The sequence below is a fragment of the Aspergillus welwitschiae genome (assembly GCF_003344945.1).
Source record: "Aspergillus welwitschiae strain CBS 139.54b unplaced genomic scaffold BDQ94scaffold_53, whole genome shotgun sequence".
In the NCBI taxonomy this organism is placed as follows: Eukaryota; Fungi; Ascomycota; class Eurotiomycetes; order Eurotiales; family Aspergillaceae; genus Aspergillus; species Aspergillus welwitschiae.
The window spans coordinates 127,599-145,100 of record NW_020798747.1 but is presented as its reverse complement, the minus strand read 5'-3'; the positions used below and the strand labels follow the sequence as shown (position 1 = coordinate 145,100).

The following is a 17,502-nucleotide window of genomic DNA, read 5'->3' as shown; positions in this document are numbered from 1 at the left end:
ACTCATTCGACCTGCCTGTGTGTTTGGACCAATCAGGATCACACTCCCCTTTTGGGCAAAGCCTCAGATTCTCCATCTGAATTTGTTCCCACTTCTTCCACTCCCAACGCTACCCGGACTCGCCTTTTTCCCTTTTCCTCTTCTTTTTTTCCTTTTGTTTTTTTGCCCCCCGCCACTTAACGAGCTGTGCAGAAAACACGCGCAACGGGCATAGATAGCTCAAAGAGGAGTAAAAGCGGGCAAACGAAGAGCAGACATCTCCGATCAGCGACGGCCGTCTTCCAGTGACTTCATCACCCCGTGATATCAGGATCAAGGTTCTACCACCACAAAAAAGCAACGAAAGCCAGAACTAGGCAAGAGGGGGAAAAAATAGCAGCACAACAAATTGAAGAGGAATAAGAAAAGCTGCAGCAACACCAGAAACGAAGAAGGGAAAAAGAAAAGGAAGGGAAAGAAAAGAAAAAAAAAAAAAAAGAAGGTAAGAGCCCACTAGCGAAGGACATCCCACTGGGTACCTTCGATCTTCCCCGTCCGCCGTCCCGTCCCCCATCTGACTCTGGATTACGGGAATCCCTTCATCCCATTCGCTCTCACCTTGGTTGTCTTCTCTGTGTCTCTCGCTGGTGTGTTTGGTTTCTGTGGTTTCGTTTCTCTTTTCCCCCCTCCCATCAAAAGTTCTACCAGTCTTCTACAATCCTGTCTATTTGTGTTGATCATCCATCCTTTTTTTCCCCCCATCTCCCCCATCTTCCCCTACTACCCATTCAGCATCCGATTCGGGTAGGGTGGCCCTTATTTAACATTCCTGGCTATTGTCCCCCTACCACCTCCAACATCCCTCTGACAGTTTCATCTATTGTTGGAGAATTACTGAGGGAGTCAGATCGGGTGTTCCTGACTTTGGGGGCAAGCCTCACTCTCTCGTTGCTTTCTCTCCATCACATTTCCCGCACGATCTATCCAGTGCAGTGCAGCAGAGTGCGTTCAGCCCATCCCCATCGATCTTTTTTATTTTTCCCCCTCTTCTCCCTTCCTTTGGGGTGTGGATTCGCGGAAGAGCAGGGAAAAAAAGACCAGACCAGACCCGACCCGACTAAGCGGTCGCGGTGTTGCCGGCTTTTCTCTCTGCGTGCCGTTTTGGCGGGCGTGCCTTTCCCTTTCCCTTTCTTCCTTTTCCCCCCCAGCAGCAACAAGCAGCAATAAGCAGCAGCCGCAGCAGCAGCAGCACCACCCAAAGAGTGAGATTCCTTTGGTGTTCCTCCTCCTGGACCACCTCCTGCTACTTGCTCGTTCCTCGTTTTCCCTCCTTTCCCCCTCACTCCTCCCATCCTCTTCTCTCCCTCTCTCTCTCTCTGTTCGGCCGTCAAAAAGCCTTGGGCACTGCTTATCCATCCCAGGTAGTGGCAGCTCGTTTCCTTTTCCCTTTTTGCCCTTTTTCCCTTATCTTCTTCTACCCGTGTTAAAGCTCCGTTTATTTTCCTTTGCTTCCTTCTCTTGTTCTTCAATTTTTCCCGCACTCCATTTTCTTTTTCCCGAGTTCTCCCTTCCCTGCCCTCTTCTGATGCCCCCAGGGGTTTTGAGAAGCGAAAGACAAACATAACAAAAAAGGAAAAAAACGAAAAAAAAAAAAATTCAGTTCCTAACATTTTCGTGCTAAAGGATACGACGGCCATTGATGACCCAATAGTCACGAGAGAATTATTTCAGCAGCTGTGAGCGATTTTGCTTGTTTTTCTTCGGTTTTTGTCGCTTCCACCGCGCTTTTCCTCTCCGCAATTACCAACGATCGGTCACTCCCTCCCACCCCTCGGAAAGTTGACCTGTTTTGCTACGATCCGCTCGACCTTGCAAATACCCTCGAACAAGCGTGGTTTGAGTTCCTCCTCTCCGCTAGTATCAAGCGCCTGCCCGGTCGCTCCTATGTTTGAGTAGTTCCGCCAGACACAACAGTTGCGATCTCATTGAACGAACGGGTTTTGTTGTGTGGTGGATTTCAGTGCCCACATTCCTCGGTTTGGTTGCTTCTAGGGATTCTGCAATCTTTTCGCCGCCATGAGCTATCAACAAGCCCAGGACATGTACCACGATAACTCCGCGGCGCGTTCTCCTGGCTCCCAACGCCATCAGCAGCCGCTGCACCGTCAACCTTCTCGTCAGTTTGACGCGTACGGCCCTATGCCTGTGAACCTGTATGACGACATGGCTCGTTACGACACCGGTCGGCTGGAACGCCTGAACTCGTCGCTGCACAACAACTCTTACGCCTACGATCTCGCGGGCTCCCAGACCTGGAATCCCAACGGCTTTGCCAATGCGCAAGCTCTTGGAGGCATTCGGTCGGCTTCGACCAGCCTCAAGACAACTTCGCGCACTGGCAGGGCGGGCTTGCCGACGGTACGTATTCAATTGAGTGGGTGGAATAAAATTGATGGAACCTATCGTTGCTGACTGACGAGTAGACATGGCTTGATCAGCAGCCTGGCATTCCCAGCGCCTTCTCCAACCTCGGCCCGGGTCCCCTCCAAAGCAGCGCGATGCGCCCGGAAGCCTCTGGTCCGTCGGAAGCGGAGGATGAGTTGATTCCCACCGCCATTGTCATCAAGAACATCCCTTTTGCGGTGAAGAAGGAGCAGCTGGTGCAGCTTATGACTGAGCTCAACTTGCCGTTGCCTTACGCCTTCAACTACCACTTCGACAACGGCGTCTTCCGGGGATTGGCTTTCGCCAACTTCACATCTGCGGAGGAGACTGCAACCGTCATCGAGGTCCTCAACCATTTCGAGCTCCAGGGTCGCAAACTGCGGGTTGAATACAAGAAGATGCTGCCGCTGCAGGAGCGGGAGCGGATTGAACGTGAGAAGCGCGAACGTCGTGGTCAGCTGGAAGAGCAGCATCGCCCCATGGCGACCTCGCAACTTCAGACTCAGAGTTCCATGTCGTCTCTCACCTCGCACCTTCCCGCAACCTCCCCGTCTCCCGTCTCCCAGCGTGGCCAAAAGTTGGGTAGGTGTCTTGACTTCCTTGTGCTCTTTTATGGCAAGTCGCTAACCCATGCCGCGTATCTACAGAGGTCGATCTCAACGATAGCACAACGCTTTCGTACTACTCTCAGCTTCTCCTCTTCAAGGAGGATACGGCGCGTGACACCCTCGTGTTCCCGTCCAACCTTTCTCCTGTCCAGCGCCGCACCGTTCATACACTTGCTCACAACATGGGCCTAGGCCATGCGTCTCGGGGATCGGGTGATCAGCGGCAGGTGCATGTTTTCAAGGTCGCTCCCGGCACCAATGTTAGCCCTCCCCTGTCGTCCATCCCTGCCGCTGTCCAACCAGCGGAGACAGCTCGTCGTGGACTGAACCGCGCCGCAACCATTGATTTCAGTGAGTCTCGTAACGACGGACCCACTCATTTTAACACTTTGCGCGGCCAGCCTTCTTCGGGCTTCCTGGGAGTCTTGGACTCCCCCGGCAACTTTGGCAACACGCAGAACCTTCGAGCCGCCAAGTCGTTTGCAGACCTACGCTCCTACACTCCATCCCCCGTCCCCTCTTCTGCCAGCTTCCCTGCAGCCCTGCAGTCTAACGGTGCGCGCCTGCAACACTACGATGGTGCCACGAGCGGCACTTCCAACACCCCGACGCTTACGTCCGCGCCATCCGGCTCCTCCCTCGGTATGCAGCGCGACGACAGTCTGTTGGTGAACAGCCTCAGTAGCCTCTCTCTGGGCACTGGAATCGGTGGGCCGAATGCGAGCCCGAGGAGATTGCGGGGTATGTTCTCTTGGGAGCAGCCAGAAAGTCAGCCCTCTAGCGCTGGTCCCATCGGTAGTAACCGATCCATCGGAGTTGGATTTGACGGTCAGTCACAGGAGCGCATGCCCATTAGGCAGCCGAGAGGCCCGATGCCCGAGAAAGGTCCAGGATTTCGACGCCAGAACGGACACCAATCGCGCGGAAGCGACGAGTTACGCACCAGCTCTGGTGTAGAGATTATTGTGGAGTAAACACTTTGATGGGAAGACGAAGACGACGAAACTTGTTAGATTGCTTTGCCGCAAGATGCATACGACTCTTATATCACGAGGCCTGATCCTGTTCTGCGATTATTGGCTTACGATTCGATGAGGGATGACGAGATGACACTCAACCGAGAGAACCAAAAGAATATTTCTCTGATCTAGCCAAGTTTAGACGTTATTTTGGGGCAGCCCAGCAGGCACGCTGTTTGAACGCAACCTTTTTATGCTTTTCTCCTTGTTTCGCGGAAAATAAACACCTCCCCAAAAAGAAAGCTGTGGACTTTTTGAGACGCGGGCGCCTTGCATGCAGGAACATTTTTTTTTACCTATATTTTTCTTTTACTTTTACTTTACCTTCTACAAATTGTGTCGGCGGAAAGCAATATAAAACCAATCATCAACACCTGGATGGCTACGAAGGACGACAACAAAACGGGATCCGGATGTCTTTGTGTGCCCATGGCAAGAGAAATGACTCACCAGCATTTGCATTTAACCTTTACTTTATCTCCTATCTACTTGTTTGTCACTTTGTATATGGGGCAATTTGCATCATTTAATGTTTTTATTTCTTTGTCAGACGTGTCCAATGTGCTTTGTTCTCTCATCTCCTCTAATCGTGTTTTTTTTATGGAACCCCTGTGATAGTGGGGAGTGGAGGAAATGAACGGAACGTTGTCGGCATACCACTCACACGTATGCAATGTGGCAGTTGCCGAGGACGAGCCATTCATTCTCTTGCGGTCTTTATTTCCCTGACCTGCAGGTGTAATTCAAAAACTTGATGACTTGCATGGCGTGCGTTAGGGGAGATACGGGTGGCGAATCGAAATGGGCGGATATTTGCATTCTTTGCAGCTTCTTGAAGGGAGAGTTTGGCTTGTGGGTATTTCCTAGGGATGAGAATGTCCAGGCAACTATCTAGGTGGACAAATGACAACTTCTTGCAAAATTGTCCGACTGGATGGCGTCTCGTGATTTATCCCTTTTCCGACGGCGGTCTGGCCGGATTATATTTCCCTTGATTTGGCATTGGGCCATTAGGTGGGCTCCTCATTCTCTTCCCTTATCTGCTGCTCTCTCTCTCTCTCTCTCTCCCTTGCCATCCAGATCGCCATACTACTTACTACTACTAGCTGTTGTTTTCTGTATTTATATGTTGGCTCTCCATCCTTCTCTCACACACTCTCCTTCATAAACCCCACAGAACTTGATTGATCAGTTTACTACCTTCAGTTTGTTTCATCATGATCGCTTCGGGACTTAGACTGTAGTATATAGTACTAGGTATAGAGACGTCATTCAGCTGCTCAATTGCATCATTCCGGTTTCAGTTAATTAGTACTACTAGTAAGTAACTATTAGTGTTTCAATATATGTATGTAGATCGCATTGAAATTACTACTAAAGCAACGTGATAGATAATATGATATCAGGCTTTGAACATATACGTACGATAATACTAATGTTTATTTCCATACAAGCGGGTTCAAGTAATGTTACTGAAGGTAGTAAGATCTACTCACACCATACTCATGTAGTACGACTCCTATAAACACCATCCACTCACCCATTCACTTAATATATCACCAGGGCATGAATGAATGGGTCACAATAGAAAGAAGATAAGAGGAAAGGAGGTGAAGAAAAAGGTAGACTCGTACAGACCCGTTAATATTAAGAGAAGACACAAGAGTACAGAAACAAAAGGGGTAAAATGAAAGAAAAAAAAAATCATGGAAATAATAATAACTTTCCCACTACCGAAACATATCCCCTTTTTCCCATTACAGCGCCCTTGGAAAATTTGACATGAAACACGGAATACACAAAAGACATCAAGCTGTCAGGGGAGATAAATAATAATGATAAAATAAAAGATGGGGGGAAGCAAGGAAGAACTTGGAAAAATATCATCTCGAGCTTCGCAGCGTCACGAGAATAGAAGGTGGGCTTTTTTTGTTCGTCAGAAGGACATGACCTTGCCTCCCTGTTCGGGTGTGGTTTTGCAGAGGGGTGGAGGTAGCATCATGATCACAGTAAAGAACCCGTTCCTAGCTTTTTCCCTTTAACGATCATTCAATCACCAAACGCCGGAGTTCGTCGGGTATCCACCATCATTTAAGCCTCAGTCTTGTTCTTCTTCTTTTGCTCCACCTTCAGCAAGAGCGCGCGGTTGATGCGCGGCAGAACACCTCCGAAGGCAATAGTGGCGCGGATCAGGGTATCCAGCTCCTCATCTCCACGGATGGCGAGTTGCAGATGACGCGGGGTGATACGCTTGACTTTGAGATCCTTGGCAGCGTTTCCGGCCAATTCGAGAACTTCCGCAGTCAGATATTCGAGAACAGCAGTGACATACACGGCGGCTGCGATCGGGATTTGTCAGCATAGCTGAAAGAGGAGACAAAGGAAGGTGCGCCTTCTGTGGGCTTAATGGAAAGGATCGTACCTTTGGCGCCAACGCGCATCTTGTTCTGGGTGTTGTTCTTCAAAAAGCGCTTAACACGACCGCAAGGGAACTGTGATCAAAGTTATTGTCAGCGAATGAATCTGATGATAGTAGATAGGCATAAATGTGTAAAGTGAAGCTTTGATGTGAAGGTAAATATGGGAGGGATCGTGACCGCCACCCCTCGCAACCCAGTCGCCTGAACAGTGACTAGCCGGTGCGGTATAGCTCTTAAAGGGGTATTATTCAATATGAAGGAGCTATACGCGTGCTTTTGGAAATATAGAGGCGATCGCGAGGGGTAAAGGAGGCAAAAAGCAAAATCCCAGGCCATAACGGCTTCAGCGGCATGTCGCCGCCAGAACCCATGAGATGGATCAAGCGTCATATGCCTGCCAGGAGGAGGGGGAAAAAGGACTAATACGGACCTGCAGACCAGCCTTTGCGCTGTGGGACTTCTGGCTCTTCCCCGCAGAGTCCTTGGAGCCGGCCTTTCCACCGATAGACTTTCCCTTTCCACCAGGCATTTTGTAAAATCGTCGAGAGTTGGGGCCGCAGGGGCGAAAATGTCGCGTCAGTCGAGGATTAGAAGTGGTAGAGCGTGATGGTGGATGTTGGTGCGATCCGATGCAGCACAAGCACGCGCGTTGTTGATGGATGAAGGAGTCAGAAATGTCAGAGCCATCCTGGTCGCTAAAGACGGGCGTCGACCGTGAAGCGGCGCTAGTCCGTTTTGGGAAACCTGCTCAGCTTCCAACCACGGAGATGTCATAACGGGCGAGGTCGTTGTTGGTCGCCGTTACAGAGGCAGCGATGGACAAGCTTCGAATCGTTGTCTCTTGTCATGGTCCAGAAAAGCATTTCAGCCAAAGCACTGGTGATCCGGCTTTATCGGGCGCATGGGGCTGGGGCTGGGCGTCCACGCCATTGCTGGGTAGAGTCACTCAGTAGTCGAATCCCCAAATGCCCGACACACCACACTGGTAAGCAGATATAATTGCTTCATTAGACTTGCACCAGTAGGCCTAAACCACGGAAAGGGGACAGAGAGGCCTTTAAACCGTAACGTGGGGGGCTTGCACACGTTCGTAGCGATATCAAAGAGGTTGGCAGGAGAGTGTGCAGACCATGATAGTTGCTCAGCGGATTATCTAAGCAACCAGGTGATCTGTGCCTTTGGCCTTGTCCGGGGGACTGTCTGCCTAAGGCTGCACTAGCCCTTGAGCTGCCCATTCAGGTAATAAATCTGCTTATCCTGTCTTATCGCCGCTATCTTCCATCACGCCTTACACTGATACGGCTAGGCCGAGGTAGGTAAGAACAAGCACGTGACTATCACTATCTGGACAGCTGTCCGACTTCCCCGGGGCTCCAGTTCCGCAGTTCGAGGAAGTTTCTGTCCTTGCGCACGCATTCCCCATCCTCCCCAGTTTCACCTTATCGTGTGCTGCTCCTCACTTTCAAAGGCTCCCTGGTCTCAGTACTACCGGCAAGATGGTGTCTCCTCAAGTGTAAGTCAATCCTGCGTTATTCCTGCGCGCGACATGCACAACCATGGTCTGCTGTCTCGTGATGCTACTCGAGGAATAAAAACTGATTTGTCGTCTGTCTTGCAGTACCAACCTGGCCATCATCGTGGTGATGATGCAGCTAGCGAAGAAGGTTCCCTTCGAGGACCCCGATGTCCTTATGCTTGTCCGTGGCATGTACATCCTGTCCAACGTGATCATTCTGGGAGTGTACTTGTACACTCAGTCGAAGATCAACAAAAAGAATGGTATGCTTCGTGTTCTTGCTTTCATTAAGCTACGGTCCTCTAATAATTTGTGATCAGATCTGACTACCCTGAAATACGTGGAGCCTTCTCCTATGGGCAGCGGCGAGGAGCCCAAGCCCGTCACCACTACCAACATGGAGTACGACAAGGGACAGCTCCGCCAGCTGATGAGGAGCCAGCTGATGGGTGTGGGTATGATGGGTGTGATGCACCTGTACTTCAAGTACACCAACCCTCTCCTGATCCAGTCCATCATTCCTCTCAAGGGTGCCTTCGAGTCGAACCTGGTCAAGATCCACGTCTTTGGCAAGCCTGCGACCGGTGACCTTCAGCGCCCCTTCAAGGCCAACAACAGCTTCCTGAACCAGGGCCAGATCAAGAGCGACAAGGCCTCCGTTGAGAACGCTGAGAAGAACTGGAGGGGTGGTGTCAAGGAGGAGTAAGTTGACAGAACCTGGGGAAGGAGCGCGAGGGTTATTGCTAGGCCTTGCCTCCAATGTATTTATAGATGCGGTTTCAATGGAGTGAGCGCAATCCACTATGGATTTGCGCAGTTCTGGCTTCACACTAGCTTCTTGGCTGCTGTGATGGGAGACTTTATGACTATGCATGTCGTCGATATCGTTCGCAATGACCTCTTACTATCAATATAATAGAACCACGTCAGTGGTGACCTCATGTCCTATAATCTCCCATGCAGCAGCATGACTCAGGAGGCGAATAGATAATTTTGAAATCCCTACTGATACGGCTTCCCAACGAGGTAGGAGCGGAAAGGATGATGAGTGGCGAAGTACCTGCCGATGCTTTGTTGTCTCACGACTTGAGTCTCCTGATATACCAACATCGGTGGCCGGTGAAGACAATGAAGACATATTTCTAAGCAATACGGGCTGTGGCCACTCCGTGCCACTTGTTTGAAGTAACCTGTTGCATTTACCCCATGTAAGGCTGGAGGCTGGATGGGGCCACTTTGCAGCAGTATGTAGAAAGTACTAGAACCATCTTCCGGTCTCCGACACTGGACAATATTGACACGGCAGCATGATCATGAAACCCGAGTCAGACCAGAGCCGTTCGGATTGTGCTATACCCCAAGTCACGTTGTCCATAATTGAATAAATATGAGCACTCCTTTGTGGCGTGGAAACATACTTAGCATGTAGAGACAAACCTTGGTGCGCGGCTTCAGGCGGGCATAGGTAGTATGCTACGGTACCACCGATCTTATGGTACCAGAAAAAGTCCCAGCCAGTCTAATCCCCATTCTAAGCCACATGCATCCGTTCTCATGCATCTGACATATCAGATTCATCCATCTGGTGCAGTATCTATCAGAGGCCAGAGCATCACCAACATGGGTACCCTGAGCAATAATATGCATGCATTGTGCCCCCCATGGAGCCATAGCTTTCAAGCAATTAGACACGCGCCCGGCCGAATGAGATGAACCGTTGGAGCCATCATCCCACTCATCCCGCTCCATAAAGGAGAGAAAGGGAAAAAAAAAAAATTTATGACCGAGCGCGTGATGACCGGTGAGGAACTCCGGTGAATTGATTTGGGTGACGGGAGAGACCCAAGAGGGGCCAGAATAATAAGAATGGGGAAGGCGAAGGTACCGCCTTTGGGGTCCAGCCACGCGACTCCAACATGGAGGGGCACTGGACTAACATTATTCCAGCACCGGGATCACGGGCCGAAAGCGGCAAGGCCGGCACTGCCCCTCTTTTTGGGTGAAAGAGCTGGCAGTAACTTAACTGTACTTTCTGGAGTGAATAATACTACTACTATGAAAGACCGCGATGGGCCGATAGTAGTAGTTACTTCCATTACATCATCTCATCCGCCTGGTTCCTCGCCTCCGCGGCAGTCTACGGGTAGGATCGTAGCAGAAACCCGGGGGATAGACCCGTCGTCCCGAGCTGGAGTTCCGTATAACCTAGGTAGAAGGTATCAATTGAACCCGAACAACTGGCAAAACATTCTCGAGATCGTAGGAGTGAGTACCCGGCGTGATGGAGGGGGAGCACGCTCATTGGTCCGTACGGCAGCTGCCGAGGGGGAGCAGGAGATCCAAATATCGTGAGTCTCCTGCTTTGCCCGGTGTATGAAACCGGAAAGGACTGCTGGGGAACTGGGGAGCGGCGCAAGCCGGGAATCCCAGCTGACAATTGACCCATCCTCATGCCGTGGCAGAGCTTGAGGTAGCTTTTGCCCCGTCTGTCTCCCCGGTGTGCGCATTCGACTGGGCGCGGCATCTGTGCCTCCTCCAGGAGCGGAGGACCCAGTAGTAAGTAGGCCTGACCTGGTCGTTGCGTCAGTCCAGAGGTTCCCTCCCCTACCCTTTTTCTACTTCCCCTCCCCCGCCGCTCAACTTTTCTTTCCCTTTTACTTTCTCTCTCTCTTCCTCTTCATCCATCCTCTCTTCATCACTTCCCTCTTCCCTTCATCCAATTCATCTTCCAAGTGAGTCTTCCTCCCCATCTGTCCCTCCATATTTCCCATCATCATCTCCCCTCCCAGCTCCTCCCCTCCTCTCGTCTCCTCACGAAGCTTGACTAACCATTACCCCGCCACATAGACACATCTAAACAATGGCTCCCAAGGTACGCCAACTACCAGGCGCGGTTCAGCTATCTACCAGCCTGATGATCTCGTATACTCACATCAATGCTATTTAGGTCGGTATCAACGGCTTCGGTCGTATCGGACGTATCGTAAGTTGCTCTTCCCGCATTACTGCTTTCGGTTGGTAGAGACTAACTCGGGTGTACAGGTCTTCCGTAACGCGTGAGTGCTATCCTTCACCCGTAACTTGACGGGCCCACCCGGGGCCCATGGAGTCAAACCGACATTGCGAGAATGTTATACTGACATGTTTGGCTACACAGCATCAACCACGGCGAGGTTGACGTCGTTGCTGTCAACGACCCCTTCATCGAGACCCACTATGCTGTACGTTCTGCCCTCATGCATTGTCTGCTACAGATCAACCAGAAGCAAGTGGCTAACGGAGTGAATCTGCAATAGGCCTACATGCTCAAGTACGACAGCACCCACGGCCAGTTCAAGGGCACCATCGAGACCTACGAGGAGGGTCTGATTGTCAACGGCAAGAAGATCCGCTTCTTCGCTGAGCGTGACCCCGCTGCCATCCCCTGGGGCACCACCGGCGCTGACTACATCGTCGAGTCCACTGGTGTCTTCACCACCCAGGAGAAGGCCGCTGCTCACTTGAAGGGTGGTGCCAAGAAGGTCGTCATCTCTGCTCCTTCCGCTGATGCCCCCATGTTCGTCATGGGTGTCAACAACACCTCCTACACCAAGGACATCAACGTCCTCTCCAACGCTTCTTGCACCACCAACTGCCTTGCTCCCCTCGCCAAGGTCATCAACGACAAGTTCGGCATCGTTGAGGGTCTCATGACCACCGTCCACTCCTACACCGCTACCCAGAAGGTCGTCGATGCCCCCTCCAGCAAGGACTGGCGTGGTGGCCGTACTGCGGCCCAGAACATCATCCCCTCTTCCACCGGTGCTGCCAAGGCTGTCGGCAAGGTCATCCCTACCCTTAACGGCAAGCTCACCGGTATGGCCATGCGTGTGCCCACCTCCAACGTCTCCGTTGTCGACTTGACCTGCCGCCTGGAGAAGGCCACCAGCTACGACGAGATCAAGAAGGCCCTCAAGGACGCTTCCGAGAACGAGCTCAAGGGTGAGTTTCCAAAGATGAAATGACATCGTCTGGCTTGACCACTAATCTTTTCCCAGGCATCCTCGGCTACACTGAGGACGACATCGTCTCCTCCGACCTGAACGGTGACGACCACTCCTCCATCTTCGATGCCAAGGCCGGTATCGCCCTTAACTCCAACTTCGTCAAGCTCGTCTCCTGGTACGACAACGAGTGGGGTTACTCCCGCCGTGTCGTCGACCTCATTGGTAAGAACCTCTTATTCTCCTATAAGAAATTGGTGACATCTCACTAACCTCTCTTTTAGCCTACATCTCCAAGGTTGATGCCCAGTAGGAATCAGGACGGCAAACTGAATTCAGAAGTGTGCTGTGAGTGAGACTGATTGCCGAGCGCAGACGACTCTCGTGGAACCCGGCTTGTGGAGAAGCTTGAGAAGGTCTTAACTCCTAGCGTAAAAGCTCATGATGACGTACAATTTAATGAAATGATACAATGTTCATATTTCACGTTCAAATTTCCGGCCTTGGTCAGTGCGTAAGATGTCCACGACTGAATACTAACTCAGTATGGGTTTGGTAGCATTGGCAATGTAGTTATAAGCATGCACCGGTTGAAAACGTCGGCCCCAGATGCAATGCTGCGGTGGTGACTAAGCTCTGCAGTGAATGGAATGCATTTCCTTGATCGACTTCGGCGAGCCGCGGGATTTTCTCGGCGCTTCTACTGGTGCAGAAAGGACGATACCACTGGCTTTCGGTCCATGCCACATCCCAGTCTCCCGGGAAATTCATATCATACTTTAAGAAACAAATCGAGCTCAATAATTCCGTCTTTAGAGTTCACTTGGTACTTTTGGGTGGATCGAGGGGTGTCCGCGGCCATCCAAGTCACGTGGAGGGCAGCTAGACCACGGATTTTAGAGCTACATTGATCCAAGACTCCTGGACCAGATCTCCTCTGCTGGTGTGCGCGTTGCGGTGACTACCGTACCAACAGCCGCCCGTGGCCTTTTAGACTTGGCCTGAAGTTGTATTTTGCGACACTTTCACTTGCTTCTGATACGGCCTGGTTTTCCTTGCATTGGTCGTTGTCGCGGCTGAGCCTCTGAGCTTCGGACCTAGTACTATCTACTAGTTCCCTTGTTTTGTGCTCTCGCAACTCTCCATACAGCGACCTCGGTTCTGCTTGTGTGCTGGCTCGCAAGGCTCCAACCCCTACCATCTTAGTCTAATCTCTTACTTATCCCTCACTTGTCTGTCACCTGTTCCTTGGGTCATCTGCATTCGTCGTATTCCGGGTGTTTCTTTGAGGGAACTCCACCGTTTGTTGAACATTATCTGACCCTAATCTGCGCATTTGACCATGACATTTGCGCGCTGATAGATTATCAGTCAGGAAGAAATTAGGCGCACTTTCACACTTAATCTCTATGGCAATGGATGAGGACGAAGACACCGTCATGGGAGAGGCAGGCTCCCACCACCCCACCTCTGTTTCTTCACATCAATGGCCAAGCAATGGACCCAGTAGCCAAGGTGCTGGCCAGCTCAATGGTAGTTCGGATCCATCTATTGCACCGCCACTGCTGGGTCCGACCATGAAGCTGCCGTTATCTGTACACTCGGGAGACCCAAGGCCTGAGAACACAGCATCGGCAGAAGATCAGGGAGTGTCGCCACCGAAAAGCCTGCCTAAGTCAGACTCCGGTGACGCAACTACTGAAGACTTTGACAAGCAAGATAGCCTTGTCGAAGACAACTCGGACTGGACTGATGAGGATACTGTAGCCCGCACTGGGCTTCCCATCGCCTCACTCCCTTCCGGGTTATGCTATGACGTTCAGATGCGCTATCACTGTGAAGTGCGGCCAACAGCGGACGTTCATCCAGAGGATCCCAGACGCATCTACTACATTTACAAGGAACTTTGTCGAGCAGGACTAGTCGATGATCCCGAATCGTGCCGTCCGCTTGTCTCAAGACCACTGAAGCGCATCAACGCTCGCAACGCTACTGAAGCGGAGATATCGCTTATTCATACGCCTGACCATTATGCATTTGTAGAAAGCACCAAAGGTAGAACTATGTTCATTGTCTTTCAAGTTTCGATATTCTAACGAATGACAGACATGTCTGATGATGAGCTGATTGCATTGGAACACACACGTGACTCGATATACTTTAATAAATTGACGTTTGCATCTTCGATTCTGTCAGTTGGAGGCGCGATTGAGACATGCTTGGCTGTCGCAACCCGGAAGGTGAAGAATGCCATTGCAGTCATCCGGCCTCCGGGGCATCATGCAGAGCACGACAAAACCATGGGATTTTGTCTGTTTAACAATGTCTCTGTAGCGGCGCGTGTTTGTCAGAACCGACTAGGTGACAGCTGCAGAAAGATTTTAATTCTCGACTGGTATGCTAGGCCCTCTAGACTTCGATTTGCGGAGATACTGACCGACTAGGGATGTCCATCACGGTAATTAGGGGCCCTGACAAGCAGAAAACGAAAGCGTCTGACTCGGTTTTCTAGGGAATGGTATTCAGAAAGCCTTCTATGATGATCCCAATATCCTATACATCTCACTGCACGTGTATCAGGATGGGAAATTCTACCCTGGAGGGGAAGAAGGTGACTGGGATCACTGTGGTGAAGGCCCTGGTGTCGGAAGGTATGATTTGCAGTTCTCTGTTTGGAAGCTTCTAACAAGTTTAGAAATGTGAATATACCTTGGCCGAGCCAAGGGATGGGCGATGGTGACTATATGTATGCCTTTCAACAAGTTGTCATGCCAATTGCCCACGAATTTAACCCGGATCTTGTCATCGGTACGCAACACTTCAATTAGCGGACGTGTTCATCTCTAACCGATGTGAACCAGTTGCCTCTGGGTTTGATGCGGCTGCAGGCGATGAGCTTGGAGGATGTTTCGTTACACCTTCGTGCTACGCTCACATGACACACATGCTCATGACGCTTGCCAATGGCAAGGTTGCTGTTTGTCTCGAAGTATGCACATGCGGTAACAATTGAGGATTGTAGGCTAATGACATAATAGGGTGGTTATAACTTCAGGTCTATCTCCAAGTCAGCACTCGCAGTCACAAAGACACTGATGGGGGACCCGCCGGACCGGCTTCATACCACCTCACCTTCAGCCCTGGCCACCACGACTGTCCGGCGTGTGATGATGATTCAGTCTCACTATTGGCATTGCATGTATCCTAAGGGGCCTCCCCAAGATGGGCTCTTCACCGATAGGCTTCATGGTAGGCTTTCGCTCCCTACATCCGGCACTGCTAACCTCTGCAGATGTCATACGCGCCTACCAGTCGAAGCAACTATACGACAACTACAAGCTCACATCTCTCTTCATATATCGGACCGCCATCTCCCGGTCATTCGAAAATCAGGTTCTAGCAAGGTAAGTAGAATCACAGTGATTATGGCTGTGCTAACCCATGTAGTTCCAATTATCACCAAGCCGTGCCACTTGTAGTGATATTCCATGATCCGTGAGTTCGATAAGCTGTCGACTAGTCAAGCTTCTTGTTAACATAAGTAGGCCTGAGATCATGGGCTTGCCCCATCCAGTCACCAACAAGCTGGAAGCCCATAACTGCTGGCTGGTATGTGTCTGCGTCATAATATAGCACATGTACTGACAGTGGTAGGCTGATGTCATGAAGGACTACATTGGGTGGATCGTTAGCAAGGGGTATGCAGTCATCGATGTCAACATCCCTAAGCATGTGACAATTGATCCTGTGAGCTCAGTGGCCTTTCCAACTGTTGAATGAATACTGACCCATGCAGTCATCCGGTAAATATGAGGAAGAAGACGAGAATCGTCCCACGGCTACTGAGGAACTGGCGGGCTACCTGTGGGACAACTATATCGAGTTAGTGAGCCGAAACTACCAAAAGGCAGCCGGGGACTGATAATTGCAGACCAAGCGAGGCCACCGAGATTTTCTTCATGGGCGTAGGCAATGCTTTCTACGGAGTAGCCAACCTACTGATCAATCGAGGTGAGTTATTATGGTCGAGAATAGAGGCATCAGCAGCTGACGTGTGAACAGAAACATTGTATAAACGAGTGAACAGCGTTGTTTCCTTTGTTGCCGAGAACCCGGTTCGCGCCATAGCCTCACACACTCAGGTTTGGCTGTCGCGGTGGTACAAAGATGTAAGCTGGCTTACCCCCTTATGTCCTGATATTCCATCATACTCACATTCCCATAGAACTCCCTTGTATTCGTCTCGCACACGCACGGCGTCTGGAACAACGTCGAAACCCGGCGCAAGCCATCCAAGCGCTACGGCCAACTCGTCCAGTCTCCCAAAGCCAGTCTGAGTGAGATGCTCATGCACCACAAGGAAGAGGTATACCAGTGGATATCCGAGCGTGCGGATGTGCAGGATAGCGAGGAGACGGAAGATGAGAAGAAGCCCAAGTCGAAGAGTCGGTCCCCGACGAAGGAGAACCAGACGGAGCCCCGTTCGGTGCCGGGCTGAGCGGGTTATTAAGTGGATGTGCGAGCTGTACTTTTGTTTCTGTTGGATCTATGCATAGGTGGGAAGTTCGGTTTTGTCTTGGATGATCGTCTGCAATTGTACCTAGTAGAGACGCAGGGTACTCGTTGAGCATACTTCATAAGACATGTCGCTGTCATTATTCACATATTCAACACTGATAATAGGGTAGCTCTGTATTAGATTGTTAGTCTACCGGGCAGGAAAGACAGTCCCTCATCTCACCCAATGTAGTGTGAATTACCCGCATGGTACCACCCATAAACAGGCATCATCACCGATTTCGCATCCATTCACAAATTCCCTCATACAACATCTTCAACCCACGTAAGGCCCCCCATCAATATATTAACCCATTTCAACTCAATACAATGCTATCTTATCCCCTAGCCACAGCCCGCTGTAATACGAGCAACCTACATACAGTCTTGTTCTTCTGCCAAGGAAATCCCATCCGATCATCCGAACCTCCGCAACCGAACTGAGACATACATGAGTAGTTCAACCATGACTCCTCCACAGCCGAATCTCATGACTGGATGATTGTAACTTATACCCGATATCATACTGCTTATGTGCTTATGCACCTGAAAAATGAGAGTATAGAGTGGTTGGAGTAACCATAAGCGTCTGTCTCTCTCACAAATGTAACTCAAATGTCTCACGCACGAACCCCGCGGGGTAAGCCGCACAGTACTATCATCATACCTTCTTATTACTATGCATGTATTCGGGTGTATGTACGGATCAGACAGAGCAAAAGTATACTTACCCAATTATAGCTGGGCAGATTGCTTGATTGCCGGTTTATCTATTATGGGACGCCTTAGATGTGGTGAGATGAGTTCCATTGGTTGGGTTTTAATCGAGGTCAGTTGATTCATTAAGGAATGTTCGCTTCGGCTTGGTTTGATTCGGTTCGATCGAAATCGAAGGTGGGTATTATTTTTGGATGGCACTATGCGCTGCTAATGTACTTGGCGATGGAGATGGAGAGGAGATGTGAGACATTATGA

The 17,502-nt window shown here is 50.6% G+C and overlaps 6 protein-coding genes across 6 annotated transcripts; 4 read left to right on the top strand and 2 right to left on the bottom strand.

The window, feature by feature from the left end:
• Nucleotides 1-756: 756 nt before the first annotated feature.
• Nucleotides 757-1,866, bottom strand: BDQ94DRAFT_109701 (uncharacterized protein). The gene has a single exon (XM_026763537.1). It carries the CDS (start codon nucleotides 1,674-1,676, stop codon nucleotides 960-962), a length of 717 nt encoding a protein of 238 aa, XP_026620806.1. The 5' UTR covers nucleotides 1,677-1,866; the 3' UTR covers nucleotides 757-959.
• Nucleotides 1,857-4,218, top strand: BDQ94DRAFT_109688 (putative R3H domain protein). The gene is made up of 3 exons (XM_026763536.1): nucleotides 1,857-2,397; nucleotides 2,463-3,006; nucleotides 3,072-4,218. Exons 1-3 carry the CDS (start codon nucleotides 2,056-2,058, stop codon nucleotides 4,004-4,006), a joined length of 1,821 nt encoding a protein of 606 aa, XP_026620805.1. The 5' UTR covers nucleotides 1,857-2,055; the 3' UTR covers nucleotides 4,007-4,218.
• A 1,224-nt stretch (nucleotides 4,219-5,442) lies between these two features.
• htz1 (histone H2AZ) lies at nucleotides 5,443-7,295 on the bottom strand. Its single transcript, XM_026768119.1, has 3 exons — nucleotides 6,902-7,295; nucleotides 6,474-6,543; nucleotides 5,443-6,390 (listed from the first exon to the last, which is right to left on the bottom strand). Exons 1-3 carry the CDS (start codon nucleotides 6,998-7,000, stop codon nucleotides 6,143-6,145), a joined length of 417 nt encoding a protein of 138 aa, XP_026620804.1. The 5' UTR covers nucleotides 7,001-7,295; the 3' UTR covers nucleotides 5,443-6,142.
• A 672-nt stretch (nucleotides 7,296-7,967) lies between these two features.
• BDQ94DRAFT_163359 (PHO88 family protein) lies at nucleotides 7,968-8,693 on the top strand (the record flags this gene model as incomplete). Its single annotated transcript, XM_026769725.1, has 3 exons — nucleotides 7,968-7,984; nucleotides 8,090-8,250; nucleotides 8,308-8,693. 3 exons carry the CDS (start codon nucleotides 7,968-7,970, stop codon nucleotides 8,691-8,693), a joined length of 564 nt encoding a protein of 187 aa, XP_026620803.1.
• Nucleotides 8,694-10,696: 2,003 nt separating this feature from the next.
• Nucleotides 10,697-12,455, top strand: gpdA (glyceraldehyde 3-phosphate dehydrogenase GpdA). The gene is made up of 7 exons (XM_026768118.1): nucleotides 10,697-10,859; nucleotides 10,935-10,970; nucleotides 11,030-11,043; nucleotides 11,145-11,208; nucleotides 11,284-11,968; nucleotides 12,025-12,195; nucleotides 12,255-12,455. Exons 1-7 carry the CDS (start codon nucleotides 10,848-10,850, stop codon nucleotides 12,281-12,283), a joined length of 1,011 nt encoding a protein of 336 aa, XP_026620802.1. The 5' UTR covers nucleotides 10,697-10,847; the 3' UTR covers nucleotides 12,284-12,455.
• A 537-nt stretch (nucleotides 12,456-12,992) lies between these two features.
• On the top strand, nucleotides 12,993-17,036 carry hdaA (histone deacetylase hdaA). The gene is made up of 15 exons (XM_026768117.1): nucleotides 12,993-14,025; nucleotides 14,077-14,365; nucleotides 14,415-14,428; nucleotides 14,483-14,621; nucleotides 14,666-14,778; nucleotides 14,832-14,959; nucleotides 15,009-15,219; nucleotides 15,263-15,374; nucleotides 15,418-15,465; nucleotides 15,516-15,579; nucleotides 15,625-15,717; nucleotides 15,767-15,852; nucleotides 15,902-15,981; nucleotides 16,033-16,139; nucleotides 16,196-17,036. Exons 1-15 carry the CDS (start codon nucleotides 13,380-13,382, stop codon nucleotides 16,466-16,468), a joined length of 2,403 nt encoding a protein of 800 aa, XP_026620801.1. The 5' UTR covers nucleotides 12,993-13,379; the 3' UTR covers nucleotides 16,469-17,036.
• The last annotated feature ends 466 nt before the right edge of the window (nucleotides 17,037-17,502 follow it).